Genomic DNA, 19,219 nt, shown 5'->3' on the forward strand with positions numbered 1-19,219 from the left:
GTACTATGGTAACTAAATGATGAGCGATTAACCAAGAAAAACCCAAAGCATTTTGACAAATGCAGTATTTTTGACATTGTCTTTTCCTCAGACTAAGACTGACTTTGAAAAGCAGCAGAAGGAAGTGCAGAGGGAACCCAAAAAAAATGTCACACCAGTCTCTAACAAGGCACAGGTGAGTATCTAAACCAGGGACCAAAAAACACCTTTGCTTCTAAAAAACTTCATTTTTTGTGTATTTCCTTATAAGGTCATTTTTGCTCGTCTCTCCGCTCGATGACTAATGGTCTGGTGATATCTTTGCACTGTCATCCAGATACTTCACCTTTCTCAACCTCAGCTTAGTACAACCAATTTTTAACTGATTAATTTCTTCATTTTGATCTTAAATGTTTCTTATTTTCAACATATTTTAGCTTCCTTACTTTCACTGTAATCATGACACAATCATTACATGTTCAACACAACACAATTAGCAGAGCTCATATATTTCTGACTCACCATTAGGACTATGTATAATGTCCTTTATACTTGCAGATTGTGTACGGCAAGAGTGTGTGAATCTCAACTTTTCTGACAATATCTACAGTGTAGCTATCCAGGATTTAAAGCTTTCTGTATAGTCATAAAAAGAAAGGAACACTGTAGTCCAGAAGACAAGATATGTGGCTATATTCACCTTCTTTGTTCCATTTATCCACCACTCAGGCTGATAACACTGAGTCTGGCAGTGGCACAGAAGAACATCGACCATCCGCCCTATCCGAGCATTGCCGACTTTATTTTGGTGCTCTCCAGAAGGCCATTGGGGGATTCGTGGAAAGTCTTCGAGATGGCCAGCCACCAGAAAAATTCATCTCTCAAAGTAAGCTGGTAATCATGGTAGGCCAGAGACTGGTGGACACCCTGTGCAGGGAGGCACAACGTAGAGGGTCAAGCCAGAGCCTTCTGTGCAAGAGCAACCACCTGTGTGCTCTCCTGAAGCAGCTGGCTGTGGCCACGAAAAGGGCAGCATTGCACTTCCCAGATAAGAAGGCTCTGCACGAGGCCCAAGAGTTTGCAAAAGAACTTGCCCAAAGAGCACAGCATTTTCGGATATCACTTGACCTCTGAGAGAGCACATATCAAGAATATTGTTTTGTTTATACAGCAAAAACATTGCATTAATTGGTTTCTTTTTATTTAGCCATGTTCAGGCTTCACTAGCCAAAAAGATCATTGCTTGAGAAGTTGAGAATGTTGTTATCACAACGAATAATGTTAATGATGGATGAGCAGAAAATATGAAGTTGCATTTGTACTAAAGCAAAAGACTTCAACACAGTGGAGTTTGGAAATAAATTGCACATTCAGGATACTGTACTCAAGCTAATATGAAAATGCAATTTTAGATAGTATAAGATCTAATTGTTTTTATAATTTTCAATAATTTTATATTCTCCACATATTTTTTGTTATGTGGATGTTTATGTATTTTATTACTTTATTGTGTAAGATGTATACACTCCAGGGTAGTAGTTTGAAAGTCTACTTTTTGTGAATATGTAAATAATCAAAAAAATGTGTTATGCATTCCCAAACTTTTCTTGACATGTTGATTTTTATTGATATTAAAATTGGAAACTCAGACCTCTTCATGTTGTTTAATTAATATCTATTGGAAGCATACATATAAAGACACCAGTAATGACCTTCGTAGAAAGGATATTTATTTAGCCGCTGAAGAGTTTACTAGTCATACTCAGCTTGAGAAACATGTTCTGGTAATGCCATCTTGGCAGCTCAGCTTTGATCTTCAAGTCTAAATAGTAATTAAAACTGCAAGCAGTGATGAACAGGCCCTCGACCCACGTACGTCAGGCTGTGGTGCAGTTGGAGGGCGCGCGCATCCCACCTAAATAGGATACATGTCACCCAAAACACAACAGTGAAATTTGCAGTGACTTCCTGTGTCCAGAGGGTGGCACTATGGATTAGACACAGTATTGATGCATAGTCGTATTCAGGGCAAACCCCTATCCAAGTGTGACGAATTTGGTATAGATGGGAAAATTATATGTTGGAAAAAAGAAAATGGCCACACGCAATCCAAGATGGCCAATTTCCTGCTAGGGCAAGAAATTCCACAAATTGAATTCCAGTCTAAATCGATGAAACCTATGAGTCCTGCAAATTTCATGAAGATCGGAGAAAGTTGTTCTTCACATGACCTGGTGTTAGGGGGCGCTATAGATAAGACACAGTATTGATGCATAGACGTATTCAGGGCGAACCCCTTTACATGTGTGAGCAATTTGGTGTAGATAGGAAATTGTATGTTGAACTTATAAGGACTTCCTGCTTTATGGCGAAGGATCGAAATTGACCGCACTGCCATGCCCACCAGGTAGAACGGAGGCGAAAGCTTTTGATAACTTTTCATCTTCTAGGTCGGAAGATGATCCTGAGTGAATGTGAAGTCTGTGGTGTTAAATCTGTAGGACGAGTTTGTTAAAGTACGAGGCAGGAAATGGGTTAAAACGGTGGCGAAATCTCAACTTCGAATCAAAATGGCGGGCTTCCTGTTGGACTGAGGGTATGGGTGTTGATTCTTGTTTTGTGTGTTTGGTCATGATACATATGCATACCGAATTTCGTTCATTTATGTGCATTTAGGTGGCAGGGCTTCAAGCTTAAGCGCCCTTCTCAATCCTTGTGGGGGCGCTGTGGTGCCATCTTTGCACTTAAAAGGCCCAGACCCATATCAGATATCAATGTTTGTGACTGGTGATGGATCTACCAAATTTGGTGTTTGTAGGAGTTTGTCTGTATGTACCAAATGGGAAAAGGCATTAGGGGGCGCTACTGAGCTGTTGTGCCGCACCTGAGGGCAGTTGTGGCATCAAATTAAACTACTCCTGAGTTTGAACCTACATGTCAAATTTGGTGAGTCTGCGAACATCCTAAAGTCCTCTAAACAGTGCCGGAAAAATTAAAACTGCCGCACGACATTCAAGATGGCCGACTTTCTGTTGCAGCAAAAATTCCAATAAAACAAATTTGTGGCTAAATCGATGAGACCTATAAGTCCTGTGAATTTCATGATGATCAAAAATGATGTGTGCGAATTTTTCGACATTAGGTGACGCTATGGAGTCCCCTGGCCACACCCACCCACAATCATGTTGAATTCTAATAGTGGCACACAAATGTGACTTATGTTCCGAGTTTGGTGAGTTTTGGGGTATGTTCAGGCCGCCAAATATGCAATCGTTTGGAAGGAAAAAAATAATCCTTACAGATACAATAGGTCCTCGTGCTGACAAGCGCTTGCCATCTGGGCAGTACCTGAATCCACGTAACTCCCAGATAATCAAAAATGGGCAGAGAGATGGAGTGTGGGTGGAGCTGAAGTGAGCGTAGTTAGTTAAATGAGACAACCAAGTTGGAAGCTAACAGGCTAGCTAAGGCTAACAAGCTATCTGTGTTTACACAACAGAAGCAAATTCCACCTCACATTCACATTAGTTTGGTTTGATCACGGTAACTCAGCTCCGTTTGTAAGATGTATACGCTCCAGGGTAGTAGTTTGATAGTCTACTTTTTGTGAATATATAAATAATCTAAAGAATGTGTTATGCATTCCCAAACTTTTCTTGACAAAAGACTACAACACATGTTGATTTTTATTGATATTAAAAATTAGAAAGTCAGAACTCTTTATGTCTGTCTGCTTGGGTTTATTCAACCCAAACAGACAGATTACCTAATTGTACATTAGCCATAAAATAGCGAGCCACAGCAGACACTGAGGGTGTGTGTGTCAGTGTTTACAAAGTCACCAGATACTCTGTTTCTATTCTTTTCCCTGTCTCCTCACTATACATTCATTAAGTAGCCTACATATACCCTCCATTCCTTAGTCAAATAGGAAAGAATAACAATACATTACAGTGAATTTCAGCACCCCCGCAGCTTGTTGCTGCAGACAGGTTGAGAAGTGACAGTGAAGATAAATCGACTTTTTAATCCCAGATCTTTAAAACATAAACTCTGTGCTCTCTTCGACTACAGATTTACTACCGTTTATTCCTCCAGAAGCTCCAAGCTCTGCCCACTGCTGTCTCCCCTCAACTCGCCAGCTCCAGCAGCTGTCTGCCAGTTAACACTAACAAGATTGCTTGTTAATCCAAAACACCTGTGTCTGTTCCTCCACTCCGGTCAGTTAGTCCAATTATATGCACAGCGAGCCATATTTATTTGTCTGATATTTGCATTAAAAAAATATCCAAAAGGCACCAACACCACAAACATAAAGAATGAAGATCAGTGACTCAAATTAAATGAGGTGAAGCCTGGTAGACAGGTCACGGCTAGCTTCATTTTTCAGCCCTTGAGTTTGCCACTTGGTATTTACCAAGCAGGGGGGGTTTAAGATGCTGTTGGTTGCATTATGGGAAATATATAATTCAGTGTTTACCAACTATGGACTAAAGGTCAGGAGATTTTTCTCAAAATCTGTCTCTTGTGAGTTCCCCAAATTTATGAAAGTGCAATACTAAATGGTGATTTGTTTTTGCTCACTATAGTGGAAATTTTTCCTTTCTACTGTACCATGTCTAAAGGGCAATCTGTCATTACAGAACAGGAACCCTTGCATTGGTGGAGCTTCAGTGTTTTGCCTAACCCTCTACTGCAGACAATTTTGTCTACATTACCACCCACGTCTACAGCATACCAGCACTATTAGGCGGTGGGCCAAGGGGAGATTACGTGTATTTAGACAATCCCCACTGAGGGAGGACCTAATTTTTTGTGGACAACATCTTAATTTTTCAACAAGTTAAACAAAAATTGTTGGCACTCTTACCTCTTGCACATTTTTTGTTTATCGGTAACTTTGTCTGAGTTACCGGTTCCGGCAAACCGAGCGGGCAGCTATGCTCGGGGACCGACATGTATGACGTCATTGTAGGTATTGTTCAATGACACGCCTCGAAATTTCCCGGAGTTTAACTTTTTTTTCCCTTTGTTTGCCGGTTACCATGGTTACCATGGATCTGTTGTTTAACTCGCCGCTGCGTTTAAGCTACCGGCATCGGAGTACAGTACATCAACACTTTGCACACACATTGCTAATATAACACGAATTTTGCGGATCAATCACTTTAAGAGGAGGTAAAATTAATCAAATTAACGGTCTATAAAGTTCGTTATTAAGCTTGATGAAAGGAGGAAAATGTATAATGTCCTGTCATCCCCTCTTTTGAAAACTTCAGTCTTCTGTAACATTAATGATGTCCTCAAAATGTCATTGTGAATTTTGCACATAATATTACCAATTTCCAACATCTGAGGTCCAGTGAGTTTTCTTTCCACCTGTCAATCTTGACAAAAATGATGAGCATAACGTCACAAAAATTAGCCACACACACTACACCTCTCTAACTACGTTTGCTAGCACACAAAACAATGGAGGTGTTTTTGAAAAAGATGTTCCTGTAACCCTGTTTACAGACACAGGATGGAAGAAATTTATTACTGCTGTGAGTGCTGTGGCAGAAGAGGCAGTGCTGACATTTAACCTTACAACCCAGGTTTGTTGTCATACTATATAGTGGTTGTGTTATGTGTATGGCTTTAGCTTGCAAAGAGACTGAAAATGGAAATTAGCTTTGAGATTATATAATCTCAAAGCTAATTTCCATTTTTTTACAATTTTGCACATAATATTACCATTTCCAACATCTGAGGTCCAGTGAGTTGTTTTCTTTCCACCTGTAAAAAAATGGAAATTAGCTTTGATATATATATAATCTCAAAGCTAATTTCCATTTTTATTGTTTTGTTTTGTTTGCTAGCAAACGTAGTTAGAGAGGTGTAGTGTGTGTGACTAATTTTTGTGACGTTATGCTCATAATTTTTGTCAAGATTGACAGGTGGAAAGAAAACTCACTGGACCTCAGATGTTGGAAATTGGTAATATTATGTGCAAAATTCACAATGACATTTTGAGGACATCATTAATGTTACAGAAGACTGAAGTTTTCAAATGAGGGGATGACAGGACATTATACATTTTCCTCCTTTCATCAAGCTTAATAACGAACTTTATAGACCGTTAATTTGATTAATTTTACCTCCTCTTAAAGTGATTGATACGCAAAATTCGTGTTATATTAGCAATGTGTGTGCAAAGTGTTGATGTACTGTACTCCGATGCCGGTAGCTTAAACGCAGCGGCGAGTTAAACAACAGATCCATGGTAACCATGGTAATCCAATTGTCATTGGACAATACCTACAATGACGTCATACATGTCGGTCCCCGAGCATAGCTGCCCGCTCGGTTTGCCGGAACCGGTAACTCAAAGTTACCGATAAACAAAAAATGTGCAAGAGGTAAGAGTGCCAACAATTTTTGTTTAATTTGTTGAAAAATTAAGATGTTGTCCACAAAAAATTTGGTCCTCCCTCGGTGCGTCTAAATACACGTAATCTCCCCTTGGCCCCCACCGCCTATTGCTAAAACGTATAGTTTATGCACGCCAGTGAATCAATAAAGAAGATAAGTGAACTATCCGGGGATCTGGAGTGGAAAAGTCAGGGTTTTTCCTCGGTCGATCTCGGTAAGATAGCAGTGTTGTGCTAATGTTGCTAACCGTGTATGCTAGGTCAAGTAGCCTGCCTGTTATTGAGATAGTCGATGCTAGCAGCCTAGCTGCTAATAGCAAGCAAAATGGTCATGCTAATGCTGCTAATTAGTCAACTAAACCGTGTTCTATGAGAAAGGGGTATTGAAATACCATAAAATGTTCATTTGTGTTATACTTTTGAAGAAGTGAATGGTTAAACATTTCACTGTGAGAGATGTAAGTTATGTAAATGTATTTGTATTTTCACTTGAGAGTGGGCATTGCAAATGTCAGCAGAGCCATATGTGGCAGGTATACGGCTTATAATCTTTACGGTAGAATACAATAACGTATGCAGGTTGTATAATATTGCTGTGCAATGATTCAGCTATTGATTGAGATTTACTGAAGTGTAATGAAAGGCCTTAAAATGTAATAATTAAGTATTATACAGTATGTTCTGCTTAGTGTTACATTGTTGTTATGCTTTGGAGTAATAGTTGTACAACAATAGATTAGATAAAATGTTAAATTCCTGTTTATAAAACAAAACAGGTCAGGTCTTATGGACGGAGTGAGAGCTTCTTCAGGAGATCCATTCCAATTGATGGCGAGCTTCCCAGCGTGATTCTGCTTGAAATCCAGAACCGATTCATCGAATACTCCAGCTGTTGGTAGGGTGGTGCCAGCCGCCAGGACTGTCACACATTCACATACATTCACTCATAAACCATGAACATTCATGAGAACACTGGACACTTGAATATTAAGGAATCTTCAGACGGTGGATTTGAAAGACGTTTTACTGTGACAGTGATCACAAGACACACAGACTTTGACTTTTTGACAGACCAGATTTATTATTTTAAAGGGCCCATTTTGTTTCATTGTCATTAATCTGTTATTCATAGTGTGTGAATTATCACCTGCAAGTTCGTTTTACTAAACATTCTGTTGCAACCTACCTTGTCGTCTGTACTTTCCTGTATGGTTATTGCAGTTCTTTCCCTTAGCTCCTTACGAACCTAGATTATCAGTGTGTTAACCAGGAGTGGGTTACACTTGCATATCTTCATCAAATGCAGTCCCATTAACACTTTAGTTTTTTTAATTGTGTTCCATGCCCCGATGACGGTTTGTGAAAAATGTTGTGCAAATCCGCCAATAGGGAGCGCTTTTACTGCTATATAGTCTTTCCTATAAAGACTCATATATTTGCGTCGTTGAGGCGGCGATGAGGGAGAACTCTTCGTTCGGACGCGTGTTCTTGAAAAACAATAAACCAATGTCCAGTTGTTCTGTAACTTTCGGTGCAGCGACCCGTTTATTCATTTACATCCGTGTCATTAAATTGAACCCAAAACGTTAATACTTTTTCTAATTTCTATATTAACACACTCTCTCTCTAACACGGTCAAAAAACTATATGTAGGTTCCCTCTCACACACCTGCCACTCATTACCTGGCGCATACCTATATGCCTTCTCTGGCGCTTGTGACACCTTGTGTTGGGACCAAAAAACTACATAAAATACATAAAATACTAAAATAAAAACCAAAATATTGTTATATGGCTCCAACACACCGGCCCCTAATTGTTCATGGCAGGAGGGCATAAACAATTATAACACATATATTACATAATGGAGCCAGCAAATAATTTTACATACATCATTAAATCAAAACCCTCTCTGTAGGTCAGAGGTTACCAATAATATTTTGCAAATGCAGCTCATGTCACAGCTTCTTGTAGAAGACAATGTTTGGTCACTGGCCTGTCTAGTATGCTAGTTTTAGTTTGCACTTTTACAGAGCGCACTAACCCCTTTCTGTCTGGATAAGTCTGTAAGACTCTTCCAAGCAACCACGAACTGCGTGGGGCAGTAGGATCTGCAATAAGCACAATGTCTCCTGACACAAGACTTCGTCTCTCTTTACTCCATTTTTGACGCTCCTGTAGCAAAGGTAAGTATTCTCTTAGCCATCGTTTCCAAAAAAGGTCAGAGATATACTGTATCTGCCTCCATCTTCTCTTGATGTAAAGGTCGTCCTTTTCAAACAGTCCAGGTGGTAAGACTGGTTTTCTTTTCATTGTGAGCAGGTGATTCGGTGTGAGAGCTTCCAGATCATTGGGATCTCCAGATAACTTGGTGATGGGGCGGTCATTTAGAATTGATTCGACTTCACACAAAACTGTCTGGAATCCTTCATCATTCAGGGTCTGCTGATGTAAGACTGATGTTAGAATCCGTCTTACCATTCTTATGATGCGCTCCCACACACCTCCATGATGAGAAGCAGTTGGTGGGTTGAAGCTCCATTTTATTCCTTCCTGCAGAAAAGCGTCCTGTATTTTGCTGTGATTTAAAGCAGCAAGAGCTTCTCTCAACTCTCTTTTAGCACCAATGAAGTTGGTTCCATTATCAGAGCGTAAATGAGAGACTCTCCTCTCCTACAAACAAACCTGCGCAGAGTGTTTATGCAGGAGTCTGTATCCAATGAGTACACAACCTCCAAATGTACTCCTCTACATGCCATACATGTAAAAATGACTCCATAGCGCTTCTCCAGGGCACGTCCTCTTTTGACCTCGATTGGTCCAAAATAATCAACCCCCACATTGGTGAATGGAGGAAGATCTGGGATGATTCTTTCCACGGGCAGGTCGGCCATCTTCTGCTCACCCAACTTTCCTTTATGGCGCCTACAGAATCCACAGTTGGACAGGATCTTTCTCGCTGCAGCATTAGCACTGGTGATCCAGTATTTCCTCCGCAATCTTGAGAGAACATGGTTTCTCCCACTATGGCCCAGCTGTTCGTGAATGTGCTTTAATATTAAACAGGATACATGTTGGTCTTTGGATAGGATGACTGGATGTTTTGTCTCCTCAGGCATGGCCGCTTTACTCAATCTCCCTCCAACTCTAAGCAATCCATCCTCCAGGGTGGGGTCCAGTTTGTAGATCGTACTCTGTTTTTTCACTTCACATTTGCCAGATGATAATGCAGCAAACTCGTCTGGAAAACTTTCCTGTTGAGCAAAGCAAATGATTGAGGTTTCTGCTTCAACAAGGTCGTCTGGAGTCAAGCTCTGTACTCCAAATGCAGCCTTAAGCTGTTGCATTTCCTGTTCCATTTGATTATTGCTGATGTTTGCAATCTCTTGACTGAGTAGTTTTCTTTTCTTAGCCATCTCCTGTAGAAATGTCCTTATTTTCAGAAACCATGCAACTGACCAGTCCGGAAAATAGGTTATCAGTTGATGGGTGGCAGTTGGTGTGTCTTCGACAATCACTGCATTGATCATGAGCTCCTTTTTGACCTCTGGGTCGCCAGCAGCAATGTTGGAATCAAAGCTGCTTACTGGCCATGCCTCTTCTGCTTTCTGCAAAAATTCAGGGCCTTCAATCCATCTTTTGTTTGTCAAGAAATTATCCATCATTAATCCTCTTGAGGCTTCATCTGCAGGATTTTGGGTGGTATGAATGTACCTCCACTGCGAGGCATCAGTTGCTCTTCGAATGGAAGATATCCTGTTTGCCACGAAGGTTTGAAATCTCCTGTCCTCATTCCTGATGTACTTCAGTACTGATGTACTATCAGTCCAGAAACATGATTTCTCAAGTGGAAGCTGCAATTCCACTTTAAGCATTGTGTCCACTTTAACAGCAAGAAGTGCAGCAGTGAGTTCCATATGAGGAATCGTCACTGGCTTGAGTGGTGCCACTCTGGCTTTGCCTTGCATGAAAGAGACATGGATACGGTTGTGGTTGTTTTGCATCCTGAGATATGTCACAGTACCATATCCACGTTCACTGGCATCTGAAAAGTGATGTAATTGACAATGAGTGGGTTGTCCAAAATCCAGCGGTTTGAGACATCTGTCTATACTGAATGCTGTTACCTTTTCCAGGTCTTTTAACCATTTGATCCACTGCTGTTGGAAAACTGAGGGAATTTGATCATCCCATCCAAAGCTCCTCCTACACAGATCCTGTAGTATGAGCTTAACTGAAAGCGTGAGTGGCGCAAGAAATCCCAAAGGATCATAAACAGAGCTGACCACTGATAGAATCCCACGTCTGGTATGGGGCTGCTCTTTGAGTGCCATTTTGAACTTTAAAGCGTTTGTCTCAACGCACCAATGAAGGCCAAGGGCTCTCTCAACTGGCAACTGATCTCTGTCCAAATCCAATTCATGTAAAATCTTTGATCTCTGCTCCTCTGGAATGGATAACAGTACACCACGGTTGTTGCTAAGCCATTTTGTCAAATGGAAGCCTCCCTTATGACAAACAGCTGTCAAGTCTTTGACCAATTTGACGGCCTCCTCCTCAAACGGCAAGCTTTTGAGACAGTCATCCATATAAAAGTTCAAATTGACTGTCAATTACCTCAGCAGGGAAACTGTTTTGGTTATCTTCTGCAGTCTTACGTAGAGCATAACAAGCACAGCTGGATGAAGATGATGCCCCGAACAGATGCACAGTCATCCTATACTCCACAAGTTCGTGCTTCAAATTGCCTTCAGGCCACCACAAGAAACGCAGGAAATCTCGATCATCCTGGGCTACGTTGACTTGATGGAACATAGACTTGATGTCAGCCATTACGGCCACAGGTTCTTGTCTGAATCGTGTGAGAACTCCTAACAAGGAATTAGTAAGGTAAGGGCCCTGTAAAAGCTGACTGTTGAGAGAATTTCCTCTGAACTCGGCTCCGCAATCAAACACAACACGAAGATTTCCTTTTTTGGGATGATACACTCCGTGGTGTGGAATGTACCACACTTTTCCATCAGATCGTTCCAACTGATGTTCAGGAACAAGTTCAGCATACCCCTCCTTGATAACTTCACTGAGAAAGTTAGTGTATTCCCTGTGGAACTTCTCATTTCTCTCGAACCTCCTCTTCAATCCAAGCATGCGTTGCTTAGCAACACATTAGTTGTTTGGCAGAGAGACATCTTCTTTCTTAAAAGGAAGTTTCAAGATGTAATGTCCATCTTGAAGCTTTACTGACTCCTTCATGATTTCCATGAACCTTTCATCATCTTTTGACATCTCCTCTTTGCCTTCTGATGTATGTTCATTAAAATCATGGTTGTATTGATTATTCAGCAACTCCTCCAGCCTTTCTATGGATATCCTATTAACAGTAGCAGCGAGGTGGCCACTCTCACACCACTCATCACTGTATCCTTTAAGGGGGCCATTAATAACCCACCCCAATAGGGTCTTAATGGCATAGGGTCCATTCCCATGACTGTTAATTACTTCCCAGGGTTCGAGCAATTTGGAGGCGTTGGTTCCTATCAACAACTCCACGTCTGCTTGGATGCGAGGAACATCAACAGTATTCAAATATGGCCACTTAGCCAATTCCTCTCTGTGGATGATGTTATCCGTGTTCACAGGCATCCTCTTCTGGGTGTAAACCTCTGGTAAGTCATAGTACTCTTTTCCAGTAAGACCGGAAATCTCCAGACCTCTCAATCTGTAACTGGACACTGATGTTCTTGGGCCCATGGTTCGTAGACTGATTTGAGCCTTCTTCCCTGTCATATTCAGCTTCTTCATTAGGTTTTCAGAGCAGAAGGTGGCTGTACTGCCTGGATCCAGAAATGCGTATGTTTGTATGATTTTGTCTCCTTTGTTGGACTTTACTTGGACTGGTAACATAGACAGAATCCCATCACTGTTTCCGGCCCCTGTATAATCACATGGCTGCAGAGAGACCAGTGCACTGCTCACTGATGGTTCCTTGGGCTGTTTAAGGTCTGCGTTACCTGTTTTCACCTTTTGGTATATGTGGAGAACACTGGGATGGATTTGGCTGCACACCTTGCAAGTCAAGCGTTTATCACAGTCCTTGCTCATATACCCAATGCGAAGGCAGCCAAAGCAGACTCCTTTCTCCTTGAGAAAGTTTATCTTGTCCCTGTGCATTTTCTCCTCAAATCTTGTACACTCCTCCAGTGGGTGACCTTTGTTGCAACACGCACAAATGCTGGTGATCTTTGCAGGTGAAATTCTTTGCCTTTGAACCGGTTTAGAATATTTAGATCCTTCAGATGCAGGGGTTTCAATGGTGGTAACAGTGGTTGCAAAACTGTCTCTTTTAAATCTTGGCTTTGACTGGGATTTTGATGTGTTAACATTTTTATTTCCTGCAGTGAGTTGTGTATTCTGAATGTCCCCAAAGATTGGGTCAGAGACTATTTTAACTTGGTGCTCAATGAATGTGACAATATCAATAAACTGTGCCCTACGATGGAATCCTTCCAGTATCTCATAAGCAGAAACTCTCCATTTTTCTCTCAGCTTGTACGGAAGCTTCATGATGACTGTTTTCAGGGCATATCCAGTTCTCTCATGTATTGCACATCCTCCATTGCATTACAACATTCCCGCAAAAATAGTGCATATGCTTGAAGGGATTGGACGTCTTCAGGTTTTATGACTGACCAGTTGAGAACTTTCTCCATGTATGCTGCAGCGATCTTGTGTTAATTTCCAAAGTGTTCTTCTAAAAGTTGTTTAGCTATAGTGTAGCCTCTGTCTGGAGCCATATGCTGACAGCTGCGCACTAACTCCTTAGGCTGACCTCTGGTGTATTTATCCAGAAAATACAAACAATCCCCTTTGTTGCTGGCATTGTTCTCCACACAATGTTCAAAGGCTCTGATAAATGTTCTATACTGCAGAGGATCCCCATCGAAAAATGGAATTTCCCTTGGTGGTAGTAAATGAGCAGCTTGTTGTTGTATTAGCAGCGTTGATATTTCATTTTGCCTTTGCAGTAGGTCAAAAAGTGCTGATGTTTCATCATTTCTTTGAAGAGGTATTTGAGACTGTGAAACATTTGGATTTGTTAGTTGAGGGCCCAAAGGAGGTATGCTTATTGCTTTTCCATGATTTGTTGTTTCACTTAGTTGAGCATCCTGACTGTTATTTTGTGTTGCATTCCTATATGCATGTTGTTTTATAAATGGTTGGCGTTGTGAGTCCACAAGTGTAGGTTGATATTCTTTTGCCTTTGGGTTAAGAGTGGTGGAAGCTTCCTTTAATTGTTTTCCTTTTTCAAAATATGATTGCATTCCATCAGATTGTGTTTTTGAGAGCGCTTGGAGACTGGAAGATGATAAAACTGCTAGCTTAGCAGCAGTAGCAGCCATTTCAGTATCGAGCTCCAGCCTTTCCTTTCTCCTCCTCAGTTCCTCTGTTTGTTCCTCCAGAGCGTGTTTCTCCCTTAATGCCGCAGCGCGAGCTTCAAGTGCAGCTCTCTCTGCCTCAGCCCGAATGCGTGCTGATGCAGTGGATGATTTTCCGCTTCTTGAGCTGGCATAACTTTTCAGGCTTGATTTTTTACCAGAAACATTCGTCTCGATGTTGGAGATGCTGTCACTGGGTTTGACCTCACTTTCAGCACAATCCTCATTTTCACCAGGTCTGGGAATATCTGTTTTTTCCATCCACTTGTTCACATCATCAATAAACTCATTTATGCTCAGAAATTTTGCTTTGAACCATACCTCATGTTTGTCTTTTTCTGCAGAGGGTAAGTATTTCAACAGAGAATTGTGTGTTTCCTTTGCTTCATTGCACAGAGTTTTGTATTTGCCGAAAGAACAATGTACTTCCGTTTCATATTCTCTACCTTGCATTAATTCTTGAATGGTTACTTTTAGATTAGATGCTTTATTTAGTTTAGATTTTCTTGTTTTTTGCAACGTTTCCAGTTTATCCAAAAATGCCTTTTCTGTTAGTTTAATTGGATGTTTAATGGCAGATTGCGTTTCAGTTTCTGTATTGTTTGCGCCCCCGCTGGGCTGCGCGTCAGCCGTGGCTGACTCATCAACATTATTTTTGTTTTGTACCGTTGAATCCATGACCAAACACACACACAATCAGAAAACTCTTTCAATAAACACCTTTCACAGATCAATAATACACGACCCCACATTTCCATAAAATACCAGTTCGAACCAATGCATTGGATTTGTTGGTAAAGTGTGCACACAACGTTTAATTGGCCATTTAATAGTTGGTAGCGCTACACATACCTCCGGTCCAAATGTATTGTCTGTGTGTCCCGGTGGTGGTCCGTGGTCCCGGTTTGCGGTCCTTGCTGCTGGCTAGCAAACGCTGTGTTGCTTGTCCACACAGTCCAAACGATCCTACAGAAATCCAGCGATGTCCAGTCGATCCAACTCGAGCCACGGAAATCCAGCGATGTCCAGTCGATCCAACTCGAGCCACGGAAATCCAGCGATGTCCAGTCGATCAGCTGTTCCCGTGAACGGCAATCCTAACGAGTTCGTTAGCAAGTTTTTTGACTTAAATATATAGTCTTTCCTATAAAGATTCATATATTTGCGTCGTTGAGGCGGCAATGAGGGAGAACTCTTTGTTCGGACGCGTGTTCTTGAAAAACAATAAACCAATGTCCAGTTGTTCTGTAACTTTCGGTGCAGCGACCCGTTTATTCATTTACATCCATGTCATTAAATTGAACTCAAAACGTTAATACTTTTTCTAATTTCTATATTAACACACTCTCTCTCTAACACGGTCAAAAAACTATATGCAGGTTCCCTCTCACACACCTGCCACTCATTACCTGGCGCATACCTATATGCCTTCTCTGGCGCTTGTGACACCTTGTGTTGGGACCAAAAAACTACAAGTAAAATAAAAATAGAACAAACCAAAATATTGTTATATGGCTCCAACAACTGCTATATGACGAAAGAACAGCCTTCCTGCCTTCACTTTTGATTCCTCAGCGGAAGTTGTTGCATGAACAAGCCCCGACAGCCACATGCCCCGACGGCAACGTGAAGCGACAGCAGCATGCCCCGACGCGCGTGGACTGCGAGGGCCCGTTCATCGCTGCTTGCAGCTTTAATTTTAATTTTATTTGGAGAAACAGACAGCACTATATTAGAATGATGTCATTAAATCTATGGAAGAAGGAGGTTTGAATGCAATTGATTTTGATCCCATTAATAGTTCCCTAAAACTGAAGTAGCTGCACAGTTTTATCAAACTGTATAAAAGTTTTTGGTTTAATCTTCCTACTAAAATTCTTTTGGATTTTCGGGGTGTTGAACTTCTACTAAAATGTGATTTTGAAATTAGTAAACTACCAGTCAAATCATCTAAATTCCACCAACAGGTCCTCCATTACTGGAAATGTATCTTTAAACATAATTTCTCTCCCCACGATACACCAATTTGTACGGAAGAGGATTAGGGCCACATGTGAATTTTATCTGACTTTAAAGTCAGAATTCTGAGATTAAAGTCAGAATTCTGAGAAAAAAGTCAGAATTCTGAGATTAAAGTCAGAATTTTAAATAGAGTTGTTGGAGTTTCTGCGTGTTCGAGGGGTCCCAGAGGAAGCCATTGCAGTAATGGAAGAGCAAAAGGTGAGTGAAAAAGAAATATATGTTGGTTTGGTGCCTGGCGTTTGAAAAAACAAAGAAAGGTTACGGATATGAAGGATGTGAAATCCAAACGGGTTAGCTAGTAGCGTTAGCACGTTTGTTAGTTATTAGCTATTACTTGGGCGGTATCAAGGTATTACGTCAGACCAGGGTATTTATTAATTCCGAAGGTATGACTTTTAATACCATTAAAAATACAGAGGCTCCTCTCTCTATTTAAACTGATACGGACGGAGACGCTGTATTGAGGTGATGTATTGTAGTACACAGCATGCGCCAACAGAGGTCAGTCTTAGGTCAGAGCTGCCACACAGTCAGAAACACAGCCCCTGATTGGTCGACAGACTCAACCCAAGGCATCATGGGACTGTTATTAGACAGCTAACAACGGCTGTTTTCGAAACCGCATAGTACCGTGCTGCCTACTACATACTGCGTTAGTATATACTGTATACTGCATACTGAATGTGGGATTCAGCATGCTACTTCAGCAGACCAACGCCGTTCACATGTAATGACAGTCACTCTCACTGAAGTTGGTTCCTTACAGGGAGTTTACCCATAATTCTCACTTCATTCTGACTTTTTTCTCAGAATTCTGACTTTAAAGTCGGAATTTTGACTTTTTCCTCAGAATTCTGACTTTATTCTCAGAATTCTGACTTTTCTCTCAGAATTCTGACTTTAAAGTCGGAATTCTGACTTTAATCTCAAAATACTGACTTTTTTCTCAGAATTCTGACTTTATTCTCAGAATTCTGAGTTTAAAGTCAGAACTCAAAAAAAAAAATTCACATGTGGCCCTAATCCTCTTCTGTAAATTTGGAACAATAGATATATATTACAGTTTTTCTCCATTGGTTTGGCTCATTTCTTGAAACAGAAATTACATTCTCAAAATTACATGGACAAACCTCCTAACCACTTGACAGTTGTTCACAACAGAATTGAATTTCTCATTCATTCCATCAAATTGCAAATGTCTTAGTACATCTTTGCAAATGATTAAGTACAGGTAGCCTACAGTTAGCACAGTTAGCCTACATTTAGCACAATTTCCAAGTGAATAGATCTTGTTGATCTAAACTGATTGTTGATTCTCAGTCTAATGGTTGTTCTCTCCAAAACATGTCAGCATCATTTCATTGTATAAGTAATCACATGCACAATAGTCTGTTCAATTGTCAAAATTAGTCAAGAACCCAATACCATGAATACCATATATGAATCTCTTGGAACATTTGATAAATTGATTAATTGACAGTCAGGTGAAAATAGAACTTGACTAACAAAGGAGGAGTTTCACACATCTCAGATGACCAATCAAACAACATGTTTGGTTACCTGACAGGTGCTGTCCATGATTGTGAATTCTGCCAAACATGTATGTATAGAGCTTGACCAGGACCAGTACAATTTCTGAACATGGAGGCACCTGGCCAAGTAACTGAACAATGGCAACTGCCTGCTCAAGGAAGAGGAAGAAGAGGAGGAGGAGTAAGGGTGCGTGGTGGTAGAATAGGGGGAAGAGGCCGAGGAGCACGAAGACACCATGCTGTCCCGGATGAAATTCGGGCCACACTTATAGACCATGTTATCAACCATCGCCTCACAATGGCGGAGGCAGGTCGCCGAGTGCAGCCTAATGTGCCCCGCTCTACAGTCTCCTCCATCATCCAAACCTTTCACAGGGAAAACAGGTACGTACTCAGTCAGTGATGGAAAATTATATGTTGAATAGGACAGGACACTGTGCATAAAGCAAGAGATGTATTGATTTACTCATTTACCTATTCCTTTAGTGTGTGTGTGTGCGTGTGTGTGTGTTTTATAGGCCTACAGTAATATCTTACCTCAATGGGATGTTATGACACTAAAAATGACAAGAAAGATATTGGATCGAATATTATATCAAATTATTGATGACACAGTTTACAGTAGTATTACAGTCACTGCGCAGTGATGCATTACAATTGTGGTAAAGTTACTTTAAGTAAAACAACAATACAATTACATTGGTAACTCATTCTGTAAGAAATACATCAGGCATACATTACGAATGGTAATACAGTGTTGTCCTTTGAATTGTATGTCTAGGATTGGATGACAACCTCACACGGGTGGCAGAAGAAAACTTCTCAATGACCAACAAGAACAAGACATCTGTAACATGGTGAGGGCAAATAATGCCATCACACTGAGACAGATCCGCACTGCAATCATAGAAGACAATGTCATATTCCAAATTGTCAACTCTATAAGCACTGGCATCCCCTACGTTGATAATTTCACCACCTTCCTGAACAGACCGGATCTCTTTAAACGGGACCGTCTCCATCTCAATTTAGCAGGAGCCCGCCTACTATCCCGCAATATAGAACTCACACTGCACTCCTGCAAAACCTTCTCCATTTGACTGTCCTCATCTCCTACAGTTCATAGTATCAGCACCCCCTACTGTCCACCTCCAAAAACAAATTCACCCGATACTGGTGTAACCCTGTTTAAAAATCCTTACTCATAAAATAAATAATGAATAATTTATGGTTTAAAAAAGTTCATATTTGTTTGAAAATGTTATTAAAAGTGTATTAAAAATGTAAAAGGAATATTTCATGAAGGTTAAAATAGTGTGATAAGAGTAAGGTGTAAGAGATGAGATTAAAATGACACAAATGTACATGGTTAAATATTTTATTTTATTTTGAAGGAACTCATAGGGAGAGAGGAAGTACTGATTGAGAAGAAGTGTGATCCTGGTCATTGATTGGTTAAGGTGTGATTGACAGGTGTAGACTGGAAGTGAGTGAAGGTGAGAGGTGTGTGTTTTGGGGAAAAAACTTGACGGAGAAAAAGAGGAGAGACGTGACGAAGCACAAGAGACGCATGGCCGCGAGTGTAAAGTTCTAGAGACAAGTATAGTATATGGTATACAGGTATAATATGGAGAATGAGCAGAACACCGCCATCTAGTGTCTCGAGGTCGTAGTCGCAACAACAAAAAATAATTCCAGCAGTCGGGTTGCCAGGTTCGTGATTGGTGAAACGCTGTCATGTGACAGAGCCTGTGTTGGAAGTGTCTCCATCAAAACATAAACAAATGGAGTAAATGTAGCTCGTTACTACCCACCTCTGCAGCCAGAACAGAGCAAC

General features: G+C 40.8%; 1 protein-coding gene across 6 annotated transcripts in view; it reads left to right on the top strand.

The window, feature by feature from the left end:
* The window catches only part of cass4 (Cas scaffold protein family member 4), a 34,004-nt gene extending 15,080 nt beyond the window's left edge, over positions 1–18,924 (top strand). For 3 of the 6 annotated variants that reach the window (XM_084349841.1, XM_084349838.1, XM_084349842.1), the window contains 2 exons: positions 92–175; positions 709–1,633. In XM_084349841.1, the coding sequence (XP_084205967.1) occupies positions 92–175; positions 709–1,113 (489 nt within the window). In that variant the 3' untranslated portion in view covers positions 1,114–1,633. Of the gene's footprint in view, positions 1–91; positions 176–708; positions 1,634–7,168; positions 7,305–17,417 lie in introns of those variants that run through there. The other 3 variants (XR_014622366.1, XM_084349839.1, XM_084349840.1) reach the window with 3 other exon arrangements.
* Positions 18,925–19,219: the final 295 nt, after the last annotated feature.

The sequence above is a fragment of the Pagrus pagrus genome, assembly GCF_965226575.1.
Source record: "Pagrus pagrus genome assembly, chromosome: 3".
In the NCBI taxonomy this organism is placed as follows: Eukaryota; Metazoa; Chordata; class Actinopteri; order Spariformes; family Sparidae; genus Pagrus; species Pagrus pagrus.